This window comes from Struthio camelus, chromosome W, assembly GCF_040807025.1.
Source record: "Struthio camelus isolate bStrCam1 chromosome W, bStrCam1.hap1, whole genome shotgun sequence".
Taxonomy (NCBI): domain Eukaryota; kingdom Metazoa; phylum Chordata; class Aves; order Struthioniformes; family Struthionidae; genus Struthio; species Struthio camelus.
Window position 1 is genome coordinate 18,399,229 of NC_090981.1, and position 18,234 is coordinate 18,417,462.

Consider the following 18,234-nt stretch of genomic DNA (forward strand, 5'->3'; position numbering starts at 1 on the left):
AAGGTTAGAAGAATTTTGCTGCCTCCTCAACAATCTCCATACGTTAATGTTTCATGTACTGCAGTTGACATCTTCCCTTTCTAAGTATTTTCAAACTATTAAACAAAACCCTGAAGCCTACTGCAAGGAGATACCTGAGCCAGTTTTAGGACTCTCACTTGCATTTATTTACTGAAGAAAAGTTGGGTCCTGCAAAAGTTGACATCTTTCTTCCAAGAAAGCTCCCAAAGCTGGCATGAGCAGACCGCTTTTAAGCTGCAAAGACTCAGTTGTTTGTTTCATATTAGTCATAGGACTGATGCCAGCCTTAAGACACAGACATGATCTAACTTGCTTGAGGAATATAGGTACACTAAATTTAGCATGCATATTATTGATAACTGAAGTCAAAGAGCTCTGAAGAAGCAGTAATGCTAGAAATATTCCCCATGTTCATCAGAATTGATTTTTAAAAATGTAACCGAAGAAGTAAAACTTATATATTAATATCTATTGTTATACATATATACACATATATATACACACCCACACACACACCCCCAGTGCACTTTTTTCCACCCAGGGGAAATCTGATACATGCTCCTGAATGACTCTTTTCTCCAAAAGTATACTCCTTGTCCTAGATTACAGAACGTACTGCCATCCATAAAATAGCATATAATTTATTTGCACTTCAAAGAAAATCCATACTAAAGACTAACGTTGATTTCACATAGCCATACATTAATATTTTCATTAAATACACATTTAAGTGAATTTAACAAAACTAATTTAAAATCATTTGTTGCTAAACTAGAAAGGAAGCATTTACATTACACTAGCACTATTTTTTTTTTAAACAATAGCTCATCCATAGTCAGCTGGAAAACAGTCTATAAAATCATATAAACAATTAAGATCAATATTATCGAAGCTCAAAAAAAACACACCTAAAGAATTCTGCTTGATGTACACCAAGTCTCAGCACTAATTCAAAGATCACCTGAATGTAATGGGAAATCCCAGTGTTCTTCCACTTAGTTGCAGTTAACTGCAAAAAAGGCCACCATTTATACAAGCCAAGCCCTAGCACCTACAAAACCAAGCTCTGCAGCACCCAGAGGCGAAGACAGTCCTTTCTCAGACCACTAAACACTTAATGGTCACTACTTATGCCAGTGAGAGGAGCAGGAAAGGAACGGGTGGGAAAAAGAGACAGTGATTCTCCACAAGCAAACTGCTCCATAAACTCAAAGCATTCTTCCTTCCCCATGCAAAGTAGTTGCACATGCAGACCACAACAGCAAGAGTTTAATCCACGTACACCTTCCCTACTGACCAGAGACAAGCATGTCAGTGTCAGTGGCTTACCTAAATACCAAGCCTAATTATTAAATACAAGTTGCTTAAATACCTTCTCAGAAAATACATAGTCGAAGATGACAAACCCTCTGTACTACAGTGAAAGAATAGCTCCTCAGGCTCAGGAAAAAAAAAGTTTTATTTTTTCCCCAAAGCTCATTTCTAACCAAAACGTTTCTTTCTACTAAACAGTAATACTTCTTTTGAAGGATTTTTCATTATTCTAACCTACAACCGAAGTTATCGGAGAAGAGTCCTGCGTATTTCACTTACTCCAGACCACACCAGCTGATAAAGAGCTCCTCAGAGCAGTGTTCAGATTTTTCTCCTGCTCCTCCTTTCACCTTTCCTAAATGCTCAAAGGTAGGGAAAAAGCTAAAATTAAACACAGCATCTTGTGCAATCCCATTTTCTTTCTGTGCTTCTCCAGAGCTAAGTTCCACTCTTCTCACTGTGAAGAGCACGGGCAGAAAATATAAGCATACATAATCTATCCACGGGGATTACAGTTACCGGCAAGCAAGCCTTGGTCCACACGTTCCATTATTGCTTGCCAGACAGTCACTGTCGTTACAGTTGGAAATAAGACCCTTAGTGAAATAGGTACGGAAGAACTTTTGAAACCCAGCCTATACAGCACCAGCTCAAGAGTCATAAAGAGCAACCCAAAGGATCCCACTAGACCCGAGCATATTAACGGTAGTATGTTCTTCGTTAATTCGAGGCTTTCATCTACATCTTAATATTTTCCCTTGAAATAAATAGGACTGTGTAACCTTTGCGGTGGTTTGCATATACAGAGGCTTTTGGTATGCTTCTGTTCTTGTCAACAACCTAGAACTCGCTTAGCCTCTAATGCGCTCTACCTTACTCTCTTCTGCAAGTTCACGTTCTTCAAAGAAAAACGACAGATTACTAGGCTGTCTGGTGTGGCAGTTAGGTCTTAAATTAGAAAGGAATCTTGTCTTCAAGGAAACACAGCCCATTCTTCCAAAAGAGGATGAAGGGCAGATACATGGTATATAATTAATTCACCAGCATAGCTGATAATACAACTACCATGGAAGCTATTTCAGACAGTATTTGGAAAAGAAAAAGTTATTGTGGCCTCAGACTTTATGATCTTTGGAAATAACTGTAATCTCCTAATTGTCACGGGTCTCTTCGTAAAACTCATTCACCTACATGTGAAAAGGAAACTGGCACCCAACACAGCCAGCACTAAGTGCCCTTTTAAAGTGAAACCTGGAAGACTGAAGAACGTACCCAGCCAGCACCAGAACACTTCACTTTGCGTTTTATTTTACCAATCTAGTCTGCTTGACACTAACATCTTTCCTAAATGATGCATTTTCAGCAGGCGATTTCCCACCACTACCACTTTCTCCTGGGAGTCCCTAGTCTCTTGAAACCAATGCATTTATGGAGGTCTTGTTTCCATGTGAACATATTTTCCCAGTATATCTAAAAACCTCTTTTGAACGTCTGTATTTTATTGTAGACGTTTCAAGGAAATTACCTCAAGCTGTCGCACGAAAAAAAATACTGACATGCTCACACAAAAACACACACACACACACACACATTTATTCAAGCTGAAGTTCCTTAAACAATTAATTGGAGTTCCTTTCACTCCATCTGAAAGACGGCATTCATAAATAGTACATACATGAATTTTTTTCTGAATTAGGTATGAAGTCTGGGCATGAAAAATTCTGCACAATAGTCTGTGTACTTCAACTAAAAGCACCAATTCCGACAGTGAAGTCAAATATATATTCAGCATTTGTCCTGCCTACAATGGCTGCACAGCAAAAGCTGGAAACTATTGGACGTGCTTATCTTCCACAGATGTCCAGCTTTAGATTCAAATGAGTGACTTTTAAACAGAAACTATACACTGATAGCCCTTTGAGCTCCTTTGGAGGTTTGTGATAGTTTACACATTTTATTTGGAGTATTTTCACAATAAAAGAAAAAATAAAAGAGAGAGAATAGCAAACCACAAAACATTTCAAGACCAAAAGCCAACTTTCCTGTAAGACATACTGAATAGCTCCCCTGAGTTACAATGAAAGCACTGAACAATTCATACCGTGTGTGACTAAACTCTTTGCAGAATGAAGTCTTTTTCATTGACTAGTCATTTCATAAGCAGCTCATCTTAAAAAAATATATATAAAATAAGGGTTTAATAATTGCAGCTTCGTAGCAATACTCATCTGTTACCCTGTCTTTCAAAACACAATTCCACTTTCTTCAGAGCTACATGCTGCTAGTCCCATCTGCCCTGTAGCTCCTTCCCAAATTTAAAAATACAAGAACTACCATACTAAATCAGTCTGAAAAGTCCATATATTCTAAGAAACACGGCAGATATTTCCAGAAGCAATACAATATCCTGCAAAATCCTTTCAGCTTTATCCATGGCAGCATGTTTTAAGTAGTCACCAGGTCCTCGATTTGCTGTTATAACAGTTCCCAAAATAATCATTTAGTTTTGCCTTTATTAAGACAACTGTACATAGAACTGCGCCTTAAACACAAAAAACGTGCTGAATTTACACGGACCAACCTGCTGAAGCCAGTTAGCCACCTAAATCAGAGCAGTGCTACCCTGGAGGCTAGGCGCAGATTTAGAGTGTCATGACATGTCTCCTGTACACGTACCCCACAAACCCCTCAGCAGACTTCAAATACCTCCAGAGACAGCCGTCCTCCCACATGCCTCGAGGAGCCAGCCCTTGGCCATGGGGTCTGCAGATGCAGAAGGCCGAGTCCGGCTAACTAGGCTACCTCCGCTACTGCAAAACCTCCCAGAGAAAGTGGTCAGGTGAGACGGTTGTGGCTGCTGGGCCAGGTTTAAACCAGGAGGGAGAAGCGCTGCTTATTAGAAGACACAAGGGGACTTAGCACAACTGTTATCATTTCCCAAGTGGGACACGGTCATGCGGTACAGCACATCCCCTCTGCAGCAACCACAGCATCTGCCCTGGCCATGGAGGTCATTACGCTAGCCAAGCTCATTCACACTATTCCTTTCAATGGGAAAAAGAGGATTTTTACTTGATATTGCAACATCATGCTTACAATAACGCAATTTTCCAATAGCAACAGGATTAATATATACTTGTAGGGTATATAGTAGGGTGTAACAAGATCAAAGTATACTTGTAGATTTTAACAAAAGTAAAATATTCTGCTAGTCAGAATCTCAGTAGTTGAAAATGGCTGAAGATAACACTGACCTGGGAGTACTAACCACACGGGAAAAATGGGGGAAAAAAAAAAGAAAAAAGATAATGAACTTCAGTACAATGAAGCTGAAAAAACGGTAAATGTAATCTTGAGTTGCAGCAGTAAAGTGATTTCCAGTAAAGGAAACACGGGTGCCACTGTATAAGCTACAGTGGAGTTGTCAGATGTAGCACTATGCCTAATTCTGATCACATGCTTTTAGAAAATTGAGACTGAGGCAGGGTCTCAGCAGAAGGGTCATTAAGAGAAGACAGGGAACAGAAAGCACAGATTCTTTTGCCTAGCCAAACAAAAGCTCGAGGCATTTATCAGTATAAAGGGGCAAGCACCAGGGCGGAAACAAGAGCTTTCTACGATAAATGGTAACTAGGGCACAAGAACTAATGGCTCCAAATTGGCCATAAAGAAGTTAAAAGCATACGTTAAGAAGCTACTTATTAAAGCAACCAGATTTTACAACAGTCTTCCAGTGGCACAACTGTAGGTAAAAAGGACTGTGCCTTTTTTTCTTTTTCTTTTCTTTCTTTTATTTTATTTTTCATCTTAAAGATGGAGATCAGTCAGTTTATTAAAGGAAGGACAGGAGGTGATGCTTGTACTAGCATAAGAGTTCAACATATTCCCAGGAGAGCCCTTCTGGTCTTACAAGAGAAAAAGAGAAAAAACAGTCTCCAAATCTAAAAGCTACAGAGCAATTCAACCAAGAGCCAAAGATTAAATCCAGCTCTAACAATCCCGCTAGCCGGGGGCAGAGTGAAGGGTACTTCATCTCTGAAAACGTATTTGGAAGTTTTAGGAATCTTAACACAGTATTAAAGCAACAACAACAAAAAAGAAAAACTGTAAATGATTTTTAGCTGTCAACAAGACTAAAAGAGTACATATACCTCAATACTGTACTTCAAGCACTGGCGAACCTCATCAACCTCAGTGGCATTTTAAAGGCTGAACTTCATCAAACAAAGATAAGAGAATCTTTGTGTCTTTGGTAAATTCAACGACAGCGAAGAAAGGACACTCCTGAACATAAGCACGGTAGGGACAAAGAAGCATTTGAGTTACGCTTCAAGCATGGCAACGCAATCCTAGGTACTCGTAAGCGTTAATCTTTAACACCAACACAAGTTGTGCAAGAACATCCAAATGCAAAATTTGGCTTCTAGCATCGGTTAGACAACTAACCCTTCAGCAACCAATTAGTTCTTAAGCAAGTAGGAAGCACAAAAATTGGCTCCAGGCATTGAGCTCTCTTAAATACTTCCTTACTGTGGTAAATCAACAGAAATATCATCTTCCTAAATACAACAGTGTTTCTGTCTTACTATCTGTACTGATGAACAAACGCCAGAAAAGACCTAGGTCCAGCCCTGGACATGTTCGTATTATCCATTTACCCTAATGAACAAAGAATAAAAACTGCACTAGAAAATATACAATTTTTTCCTTGAAAAAGGATTTAAAAAAAACAGAGCAAGAATACATGATTCTAGCCTTGTCTTAGTCAATAAACTTCCTCTTGCCATATAATTGAAACATTTAAGATAGCAAGCATTCTTACTACATGCTACCTGTATGATCATAACAGATGCAATAAGGGGGCACAAAAAAAAGTCAGTCAGTTAATTTGCCTGAGACAGTATCATGTCTCCAGAGAAAGATTTATTTTGACCAATCTGATTAACGGAATTGTGACCAAACATAAATAAATAAACGTAGTCAACAAGTTACGCACGAAGCCCTTCTCCCCCCGCCTGGCCATTGCGTTTTATTATTTTCCTTCAGGTTGCAAAGGATACAAAGTGTAGATACACTGAAGACGACAAAGATATTAAAGCCGCTGTGAAATTATTGGTTGGTTGTTTTCCAGTTAGCTGTGCCAAAGATTTAAAATGCAGCTCCCAAATAAATCTTTTCAAAGGCCATTTCTGAGGGAAACAAATGGGTCTCCAAATGATATTTAGCAATGGAAAATTAACAATGAGGTTATTTTACTAAAATTATGAGTTTACTACTAAAGTAAATACTCTATTCAGCACAGTTATTTTAAACCAAGATGTGGTCCTAAAGGGAAGCTCCTGCACTTCTAGAGTTGCTTGCAGAAATATTAACTACTACAGCATGTTTCCAGATGTCAGAGTAGGTATCACCAATGTTCAGAAATATGAAAAATTTGAGCGTGCCTATTTAATCAAGCCAGTAACTAACCTACATTCAAGAATAGACTGGGTAGATGTTTAACCTGGTCGTTTCAAGGACCTCAATTAGATTCTCCCTTTCCGAAATAATAAACTTGTATCAGCCATCTCTCAACAGCACACACAGCTAATGGAAATCCTAGTCGGATCAATAGGGGAGCCTAAGTGCTTTCACATCCCGGAAGGCACTAGCACAACACGCTGATCAGTAAGTGAACGTTATGGAAGATCCCCGGGGTCGGATCCCCCTTCCAGCAGATACAAACCGACACCACGGCATCGGATTCTCACCCAGAGGTGGGTGAGGTCCTATGTGCCCACAGGTGTTTAGACAGCACCGTCATTAATCATCGCCCTGTTAATAGGACATCACAAGACTGCAGAAACAGCTGGTGAGGATGAAGCACTCCATCATGAGCAGCTGTTGGCTGCAGCTCTTCTCTGAGAGAAGATACCACATTCAGTGTAGGAAAGGCAGCCTATTTTTCCATCCCACTCCTTCCAGCATCAACTTGTCCTAGCTCATTTTAGCTGCGCATACTGCTAGAAGTCAGTGATGTTCTCAACGGTCTTCCGATTAGGAAGCTCAGCCTGGGCTGGGGTGGTCAGTGAGCATATTGAGGAAAGACGCCTGGCCCTTATTCATCGAAGGCGCTCTGCCCCCAGAAAAATCACTCATCCCTTAGATATGTCTCCTATGACAGGAGAGTCACCTTCCAGCATAAACACCAACAGTATAGCTGGAATAGGAATTTAAGGGAGAGCCTAAAGTAAGGTTTATTCCCAGCATTAGTACATTAAAAACTAAGGCTAACAGGTTTGGCAGGAAGCAGGAAAAAAACAAAACAAACACAACACAACAGGAAGGAAGCGAATACTGACTTCTCATGGCCAGGATGCATTTTAGGAATGCCCAAAGCATGGTTTTGGTAAGGAATTCTTTTTAAAGATACAAATCAGTATCCGTTTCTGCAAACGGTGAACAGACACGCTCTGCAAGTCTGAGCAAACCTCAAGCAAGTCTGAGCAAACCTTGCTCAAAGCACCAAGGTGCCACAAAAAAACAAAACAAAACAAACCACTCACACACACATGACTCTTGGTTATACAAATACTATAGATCCCAAAATGACCACAGCCAAACATTAAGGAAAGCTGCTTTTCCCTGTTTTTGAATACTTAATATTTCTGTTCTTTCACTACAGGCCACTTCCCTCAGGTACGTGAATTCATTCCCTCTGTCACGTGAAGAAAACGTCTTTGAATACAAAAATTTAGAGTACAAGAAGAAAAGATTCCAAGGGAGGTGGAATACCAGCACTAGCTTTTATTTTATTTTATTTAACAGGATAGATTTATACCTAACAACTTCTTTTTAAACAATAATTTAAAATATTAACATCGCTTAACAAAACCGTCAGTGCTTCACTCGCTGAGTTAGGAACTCTCCTAGACGTTTTGTCATCGGCTAGATCTGTTCCAGTTAAATTGCCCGACTTCTGGAAGGGGGACTCAGGCATTTTTGAAAATTCTGCCCAAAATTGATAAAAAGCGACGGAAAAAAGCCACTATGTTTTATCACGATCACAACCAGGGAAGCTACGCGATCCTGGTAGGATAGGAGCTGGTCCATAACGTAGCCCCCTTTAGAGCTGAAAAGATATTATGGTAATAGGTGTGCTACAGTCTGCAGCACGAAGGAAAGATCTTTCGAGGAAAACGGAAAGCTGAAAAGCGAAGTTAAATTGAAGCTGCAAGCCAAAATACACACATACACAGATCAGAAAGGCACAGCTATAACTATGAGCAAACACGAGGAAGAAGCTAAAAGCTAAATTCTTAAGCTCCGAAGGAGAGAAACTGCACGAAATATCTGGAAGTACAGTTCAAAAGCTCCAAAGGAGCTTAACTTTTGCCCCAGGAGCTTGGGCATCAACCAGACACATGCTTTAAATGTATGCAGTTGCAGCTACAACGTGCACACGTGCATTTGCAAGGTACACCTTGTGCAGCAGCTGAGGCCACGTATACTTACACTGCATGCCTGTAGCGTACCCAGGGGCATGCACGTTCCTGTAGAGGTTTATTTTAGACTTTTTTTTTTAAAATGTCCCCAAATGGTAGCTTAGTCAAGATAAAAGTTAAAATTGACATGGAGAAAGACCTATCTTACTAAAAAGATGCACCTGCTTCTCCAAAACACTTAGCTAAAATAAAGGAGAAGGTAACCTCCATTTTCCAGGTTTCCTTCAAGCCTAAATTATTCATAAAGCGGCATTAAAAAAATGCCTGTGTCACTTACTAGGCTGCTTATCCTCCTCCAGAGTTGTCTGAAATTATACCTTTAGCTTAACATGGTCTTTGTTTCCTAAAGGATATGTATGCGCTTTAAAAAAAAAAAAAAAAACAACAACAACTTAAAAGCTGGCCAGGAATCTTTTTTTAGCATAATACCCAGGAAGCCAAGAATTATTACATGTGGAGTGAACTGACACATTTACTTGTTGCCCAGCTTCAAACATATAGAAGAGAGTTACCAACCTGTGGACTAATCTATTAGAAAGCATTGGTCATAGCAAATGAGCTCCTCAAAGTGTAGCAGTTCTTGCCACACTTTAATACCTTTTTGCAAGATCTTATGTAATAAAATCTATACAATATTAAACATTTAAAGAAAACCGTATTATAGAGCATATAATACAGCAGCATATACAGATAATGACTTTATATATACATATATAGGTTATATTATGTGTGTGTGTATACATATATATATATATATATATATATATATATATATATACACACACCCCCACACACACACACACACTTCCCTTTTCATATGAACACCAAAAATAGGTAGAAAGTTGGTTGGTAATGATAATCACCAAATAAAAAAAAGCCTCAAAACCTAACATGAGCTAGCCACACATTACATCTATTTGCCTACCAGTAGAAAATTCCCAAAAGACATACAGAAAGGGAAGAATATCTTGAAAGCTTATTCTTCTTTTTAAAAAAAAAAAAAAAAAAGCACCATATCCTATTTTTTCTACCTAATGAAGTAGCACAGTAAATATAAGTGCCTATTTCAAATACTCTTCTGTGGAAACATTGATTTCTTTTTTTAATCTTTATTGTTTATAGCTGCCAACTTTTTCCTTTCGGAACATTTCCTATTTCAGAACAATTTAGTCTTTTGATCTCAAAGGATGTGAAGTTGGAAAGTCAGAAAAAAAGTCATCTTTGTGAGACTTTGTAAGCCTGTAAGCCAGAACAAGAACAGAAATAAAAAGGTGTAGAAAAAGTTTAAAAAAAAAAAAAACACCCACCTACAGGGTGGGGGGTCTAGCGAAAGGGAATAGGAAGGGACAACCTCTGGACTATTAAGGACTACATACACTGCAGTCAATGGGAAACGTATATTTCAGAACATCTAGGAAGTGCAAAATTTTGAAGATAAAGATAATCCTGGCAATATCTATATAAACTGTTGCTCCCAGATGTTTTGATTTATTTGATTTTAAGATAAAACACACAAAATAATCTCGGGGAAAAAGTAAATATATAAAAACCATCAGTGTTTCCTAATATTTGGTTTCATGTATTCACTTAAAGTACCGAGCACATCCTTGCCCCTAAACCAGACCTTAAATTCATCCGTACGTCTATCAAAAAATAATATTATTAACTAAGCTTTTTCATTGTATAATGTGACAAGCATTGTCAAAGGGAACAGTGCGATAGGTTTAAATTAGATGACTACAACAGCTGTGTCAGAATCACACCATCTTATATCGAACACCATTTTCAAAACACGCTTTCAGAGCTAGTCTTCTGCACTAGACTTTTACGGAAATACCACCTCAAAGACAGCAAGCCGTCAAAGATCCTAAAATAAGGACGCATGAAAGAATGAATGATCATGGTTGTAGCGGGGTCTCCCAAGGTTTAAGGACAGGAACAGGACGCTCAGACAAAAATCTCAGAGCTACTTTCATAAATGGCCAGTTACTGCCACAGGATCGTGCAGCTGCCTAACGAAGCTGCCCAAAACCAACAGCCTGGCTGGGGTGGTTGTTAAAGTGTATACAAGGCTGCAACAAAAACAACTAACTGTGGGTGCCGCTGCTTCAAAATTGCTCACTCCTGTATCCTACATACGCAAAATACCACGTTACCTTCATCTAAGGCCAACACACCTCTAACGCTTGTGTTTAGCCTAATGTCCAGCTCTTGAAGTTTGGCTGGGACCCAGCAACGTCTCCACACAAGAGAGAGACAAAGACCTGAATCAAAAATTAAAAGACAGCAGGAAGCAAAGCTGATAACGAAAAAGAAAAGATGAAGTGGTTTTAGCGGAAGAAGAGATGGCTTTTAAAGGTTGTAGTGCCTCGGGAGATAGTCTCCATGCCAATGCACTGTGCAGGAAACGTTTCTGAGCACGTAACTTGATCGGAATGGATATTTGCATGGGATATTTTACTTCAGCTATCAGAAATCAACAATAAAAAGGACATTAAAGAGCTTCATTTTTCAATAAATATGTTACAGCAGTAAGACTGTATCCTTTCTACAATTCTCAGAGGACAAAATAGTGGGAAAATACGCATCCAGTCGTTAACGCGGATTGCTTATATGTACACTTGAAGGAAAACACCTTAGCCACAGTTATCCTTCTCTTCCAGTATCACAATACATCATACCAAAAGGTCAAAAGTATATGGGGTGCTTTGTGTAAAGTTAGTTTTAATGCATATTTCAAAGAAAAAAAAAAAACACTCCACACATCTCCAAACAACTTTAGAATAAACATCAAAATCAGAAATTTCAAATCAGAAACAGCTTTAGGGGGGAAAAAAAGGTGGCGGTGGGGGAATAAAGCAACCAGCCTTTTTCTCCAAAGAGTCCTCTGTAGTCAGCTCCCTCCTAAATGGCAAAACAAAAAACACTGTCTCATCTCAGTTTTAAACTATATTTTTATTTCAGAAAAATAAAATGAGTATGAGTCACTAACACCAAAGCTAATCTCTGCATTCATTTAAAGAGAAACATTTTTCAGCTTCAAAATTAGGGGAAGAGAGCAGACTGTGCTAGACCAAAAAATGCAAGAGCAAAAGGCCCTTTTAAATCTCTATTATTGATCTTGGGAAGCAAAAGTTGGTAACGCCTAACAAAAACAGAGAGACTTATTTTAGACAAACGTGCCAGCTTTATCGTACCTCAGTCATTACAGCATCATTGGAACTGGAGGATAATCACTTAAACTAAAATTTAGTTGGAAAAAACCTATCAGAACCAAGGCGAACTTTGTGTAGAAAACAGAAAGAAAACCCATCCCAAATGAGAAGATTCCAGCAGGTATTTTCTAAAGCAGCCGGGAAGTGCCTTAGATTTAAGGCTGTAGTCCAGCTACTGATCTCAGCCAATTTGAACGTAGCCTGCTGTCGAGATGGGCAGCGTCACTCCACCGTCCTCATCTGTTCCTACCCTTTTTTCTTCTTCTCTGGTGCTAATGTTCAATAAAGCTTTGCAGACTGGCCACCTCCAAGATGAGCCACACGGTACGTGGGAGAGGCTGGCTTCGGTCCTGCCTCCAGGTCCGGGCCAACAAGACCTCAGCTCTACAAGGCTCCAGAGCGAGGGCAACTTTGCTGCAGCCTTGCACAAGCACTTCTCATGCTTGTTCATCTTCACGCCAAAAAGCAAAAGTTTTAATCCTCTCTTTTGCCAGTTACGTTATGCAGACAACCTAACACAGAGTTAATGCTTTCTAGCTAGCCCTAAACAGAAGGGGAATGGACCCAGACAGACAGTCCATCTTACCTACGCACCCTCAACCACCCAGCAAAACTCTTAGCATTTCAGTTTTCTCATGAGCACCTCAGTTTCTCCCCCCTAAACCCCTCCTCAAAAAAGATTTTAAGTTCCAATTCTTGGGAAAAAGTAATAATAAAGTGATGTTACACTGATTCAATTCTTTTAGAGCTTTTCTACAGCTATTAAATTTAACAGAATCGCGTGCAGTTTATATTACACAACGCACAGTAAATACAAGCTAGGCATGTTCTCAAAAGCAGTGAAGCTCATGAAGACCTACAGTCCAACAGCATTTGGAGTTTAATAGCCTAAACATAGAAGAGTTCAGGACAAATTTTGAACGGCCTATGCAGAAAGTGCTAGCCTCAATCTTGGGATCTGTGCACTTGTATTTGGGGGGTGGGGGGAGGATCCCCCTTTCGTACCCAAAGCCCGCTGCTGATGTAAGGCAGCCATGAGAAAACATGCAGCAAGAGTTTCAATGCCCTAGGAAAAAAGTCACACCTAGGACAGGCTAATTTAACAACGTGCAAAACCGCAATCAGTTCAGGTGCAGTATCACAGACTGCTTCAAACAACCTACTAAATAAAGAGATGAAATGATGCCAAAGCACAAAGGCAACCTAAGGATCCTTTCGCTTATCAGAACAGCCAAAGCTCTGCTGAAACTGGAATATTAAGGTTCCAACTCTGCATCACAGCAAAAATACTTTGACCCAACAGACTCTTGTGAAGCGTATGCCTAAAGTCACTCTCAGATATTTGAAGTGTTTTATATAAAAAGAAGTAGATATCTGAAAACAACAATCTTATGTAAATCAAAAAAAAAAAAAAAAAGAAAACAAATTTGTCTGCAGAAGTCGTAGCCTGCTTGATAGCATCTCTAAATGGAGGCAGAGGGGAAAAACAAGTTTCTCATGTCTCAGAATGACTGGGTTTTGGTTTCTCACAGCGGGATACACTTTTTCCACATCCTCTCTTCCACAGAGATTTAATATTGAAATGCTATCCTAAGAATAGCTTTGTCTTCATCATTTGTGTATCTTAGAGAACATGCTGTACAGGCAACAACGTCAACGTTTCTTCTCTCAGACACATACTGCTCCCTAATAAACACCTGATACTGCAACATCTAACACACACTTTCTTTATTATATAGTCATAGGGCCTTCAGGAACAACTGACCGTCAAGATTGGGATCATCTTCATTCTCGATCCTATAAAAACGCATGGTCCCATTCCACAAACTTTACATTTTCAGATCCCAATCCTACCACGAAAAGGTAAGCTTCAGGGCAGTTGTGTAATTCGGTCTCCAAAACAGAAGAAAATAAATTTATTTTTTGCTCTGTACCACTTACCCTCAGTGTCCGGAGTCAAAGCTTCCCAACATTCAATATCAGTTACAGCCATGGGGACAATTTTATCTACTAGCAGTTTTCTTCCCTTCCCTAGATCTCTCCCCAGTAAAAGAAACGGGAAAATAAACAAAAAGTTTCCAAGAAACTACTTGCAAGTAAAGGCAGAATCATAATTCTGCCACCTGATACAGGCCAGGAGATATCAAATACCTCTAAGGATTTTAAAAGTAACACATTCAGACACATCTCAAACATATCAGAATATAAGATCAAGTTGCAAAATGAGCACACTGTTTAAAAACCTGATTTAAGCAGTACTAGTCCAACACTGATGTCCCCCCGCATGATAAACACCTTCCCCTCCTACCAGTGTAACCAGTAGATGTTTTTTAAAAACATTGTAACATACAATATTTAATGAAGCCATCTCTCAAAAACACACTTCTATTGCGGAGGATACAATTCCCACCGCTAATTAATCTACTCAGTAAGCATTAACTACTTAAGGTTTACTTTCAACCATCTCTTCACATCCACTGTAGCCTACTAAACCCATTTTACAAAACAGCCACCTTTTCCTGTCAGGAAAACACTAACGCACAAAACCAATTATTTCTCTTGTCTTCTCGCCGTTAATGGCGCATAACCTCTTTTAGTGGCCCATTTAAACGGTTTTTCTTGCTTAATGAGGTAGTGCCACAAGGGCAAGCATACACTAATGCTAAAGAACCAGTCCAAATAACTAAAAATCATATTCAGCACGTTAGCTATCACCCTCTACCCTTTCCGTCAGCGTACGCTTAGTCCATCTTGATCTACAGAGATAATCTCACCACCAGCCACAGCCTTCCCAGTGAAACAGCCACGGACGTTGGTCACAGCATTGCAGTTAAACTTTACGGGTACTGTAACACGCCCTTATTACTTTAGAAAATGCTACTACTGATTGAAGGCATTTGCTCCTGAAACAATTTCAGAGTAGTGAAATTCGTTAACGCTGCTCGTGTCTGTAATGCGTATAAGAACAGTGTTAAAAATCTACGTGAAATACTGTTACAAATATAACACAGACGCGAGCAGCCTAACAAATTTTGTTTCTGTACCAGAAAAAAAAAAAAAATCAGTCGGCTTTCATTTTTGAATATAATGAACTCTATCAAAAGGCACTGGAATAATTACAAAAAAAATATATATAGGTAATTTTTCTTCAAACACTGCTATGCATTTTAAGAACGCGCACTGCAGAACAAAGAGATATGCTGCGTGATTATACAAAATGAATTTTTAAAATCCCAGTCTTAAAAACGTACCCTTACTACAGCAGCCTCATGTCAGGGGTTATATATAGAAACCCTAAAGGTAGTGCTTTAGCGACTTGCAGCGTAGCTGTACTTAAAACGCGGCTTCTTACAAGCGCAAGCTACAGTAACGGTCACCAAAGGAAAACTGAAAGCTGCAAGTAGAAATAAACCCGCTCGCAGCGAGGTGCTGTGAACACCTCGCAGCCTGTAGTTGACATTCGGACGCACGCACCAAAACGTAACCACGGCGCAAAGAGATTTCAGAGACAGCTGTTTACGCCGCCCGACGCCAACGCCTGCAAACCGACATCACGTCGCGACGTACCGCGACTTACCTCGTACGACCAAACGCACTGGGTTCCTCCGAACCTGCGGACGCACCTGCCCACCTCCACGTCCTCGTGGGTGGTGTACATTTCTCGGAGGCATTCGCCGATGTGCGGCACCATCCTCCGGAGCACCTCGCGGCTGAAGATCATTCCCGGCCCTCCCATGCAGAAATTCTCTCCCGGCTCAAGCCCGAGTTTTCCAAGCTCTTCAATATTCCCCAGACCAGTCTGTCCCAAATACAGAGGTTTACTGCTGTTTAGCGAGCGGAGAAACTCCTCCAATTTTTCACCTGAAAAACATAAAAGACGACTATTATTTCTCTTCCTAGTCGGCCAGCCATCTGCTTTCCTGCATCTCAAGCTCTCTTTAAATCTAGCAGGCGCTTCAGAGCATCGCAGCAAGCGACTTCCAACGCAGCATCCGACACCTAACCGAGAACATCTGAGGACAGGTTTACGTTTTCCACAGCCTCTTTGTTAAGGACATTCCCAACTAATATCGTGAGAATGCTTTTATTCCGCCAAAAGCCAGAACGTGATCAAAATATGAATTTTAATCGTAAACCTTGCTCTGTTCCACCTGCGTTGATGGAAAATACTCCTTTGCTAGTTTGAAAACACTCTCTAAAGCAGGACAGCTTGCCAGTGTCACTCTAGGGTGGGGAGGAAGTGTGTGGGGATATAACATCAGATATTATTTTAATAGGATTGATTTTTTTTTTTAAAGACTAGAACAAAGCTAAGTTAGCTAACATAAACCTGTTTGACACAGAATAATTTTGCACCTGGTAAAAGCATGGTAAAACTCAGGCACCTTCAAAAGCAAGGTTCGCACGCTTCTTCCTAAGCGGCTTACCTACCCGATATAAGAAACGGTGATTTAATATTTATACCTTTTTCGTATTTTTTGAAGTTTGACGTTGGTGGTGGATATGTTTGACTAGGCACCAGGTAAAGAAGAGCTCACTTCAAGGCAGAGATGAGCCCAAGGAACAAAGTGCCAGCTTTTAAGTCTGCACCTAAACGTGTGTGTTTGTTTACATACATACAAATATACATTTCACAGAGAAATGACAGCTGACCAGCAAGCAGCCCATTAAACCATTCAAACAAATCAAGCGACAAAGAGACAAGCCTGCAGTTACCTCAAGTTAACTTTCACCAGACTGCACTGTGCTCACACCCTAGGCTTATACTTACGGCATCAGCTTTTCGGGGGGGGGGGGGGAGGGATGTTTTTGTTTTTGGCGGTTTTGGGGGGGCTAAGAGCAGTAGCCTGCAGCAATAAGAGTGATGTTGCTCCTATCACCGGAGCGCAGCCTTCCTCCTCGGGCAGCAACAAACACGCGGCGGAAGGAGGCAGGTTGCAGCACATCGCTTTCCAGCGGGGCTGCACCACTCACACGGCACCGCGGGAGAGAGTTTTCCAGAGGAGCAGCTCTACGAGCAGCCTCGGGCCGGTTACAGCTTCAGCCAACCGACCGAGAACTTTCGTTAGTATATATTTAAAAAAAAAAAAAAAGGGTATAAAAATCAGAGTGTCCGGACTTAACTGCAGCCGCCGCCGCTCAGGACGGCCCGAGCCGTCGGCGGGGAGGGACTGCCCCCCTCGGGCCGCGCCGCCCCATCACCGCCCCCCCCCCCCCCCGGCCCGGTCACCTTTAATGTAGACGTCGTCGTCGGCCCTCATGAACCACTCGTACTTGTCCAGGTAGTGGTCGTGCATGTACTTGATCATCATGAAGGACTTCTTCTGCGGCGGGTAGGAGTCGTCCACGCCGGGCAGGGCCACGACGGGCAGCGGCGGCGGCCCCGGCGGGGCGGCCGAGCCCTGGCTGGAGAAGAACTCCACGCGGCCGGGCACCGAGGGCGCCCACGTCCGCTGCGCCGCCACCGCCCGGCTGCCCAGGTACTTCTGGGCCGTCATCACCCCCACGTAGAGGAAGTTGCGGGGTTTGGCGCAGCCCGCCGCGCCGCCCCAGTCGCCGCTCCCGTTGTGGCTGTGGCTGCCGCCGCCGCCGCCGGGCCGGCCGCTCCGCTTCTCGCCTCCCGCGCCGCCCTCCTCCTCCTCCTCCGGCTCCCCTTCGCCGGCCGCCGGGCTGGACACCGTGCCCTCCTCGGCCGCCGGCAGCTCCCAGGGGCTGCTCCTAAAACTCGTGTCGCCCAGCGCCGCCGCCGCCGCCGCTGCCTGCCCGCCGCCCGCCGGGGCGCCCCCGGCCGCCGCCGGCCCCGCCGAGCGGCCGTAGTAGGAGCAGAGGCTGGAGCCGCGCCGCTTCCTCTCGCTCATCTCGGCCACTTTGGGGGCGATGAGCCAGGAGGCGGCGGTGAAGCCCAGCACCAGCCCCAGCACCACGCTCAGCCAGGGCCGGCGGGACCGCGCTGCCATGGCGCGGGCGGGGCGGCCCCGGCAGCGGCTCCGCCGACCCCCGTCCCGCGGCTCCACCGCGGCCGCGCCGCCCCGCGCCGCTCCCGGCACAAAACTTCTGGGCGGCCGGCCGGCCGGCAGCAGCGAGGCAGCCGCAGCGCTGGCGGCGGCAGCCCCTGCCCTCCGCTCTGCTCCGCTCCGCTCCGCTGGCACCTTGTCACGGCCGCGGCTGGTCCCTCCCCGCCCCTCCCACCGCTCAGCCTC

The 18,234-nt window shown here is 42.3% G+C and overlaps 1 protein-coding gene across 1 annotated transcript in view; it reads right to left on the minus strand.

Moving 5' to 3' along the window:
- LOC138064269 (chondroitin sulfate synthase 3-like) overlaps window positions 1-17,991 on the minus strand; it is a 162,137-nt gene extending 144,146 nt beyond the window's left edge. The window contains exons 1-2 of the mRNA XM_068926005.1: window positions 17,265-17,991; window positions 15,612-15,895 (exon numbers count right to left, since the gene is read on the minus strand). Of these exons, the coding sequence (XP_068782106.1) occupies window positions 15,612-15,895; window positions 17,265-17,991 (1,011 nt within the window). The remainder of the gene's footprint in view (window positions 1-15,611; window positions 15,896-17,264) is intronic.
- Window positions 17,992-18,234: the final 243 nt, after the last annotated feature.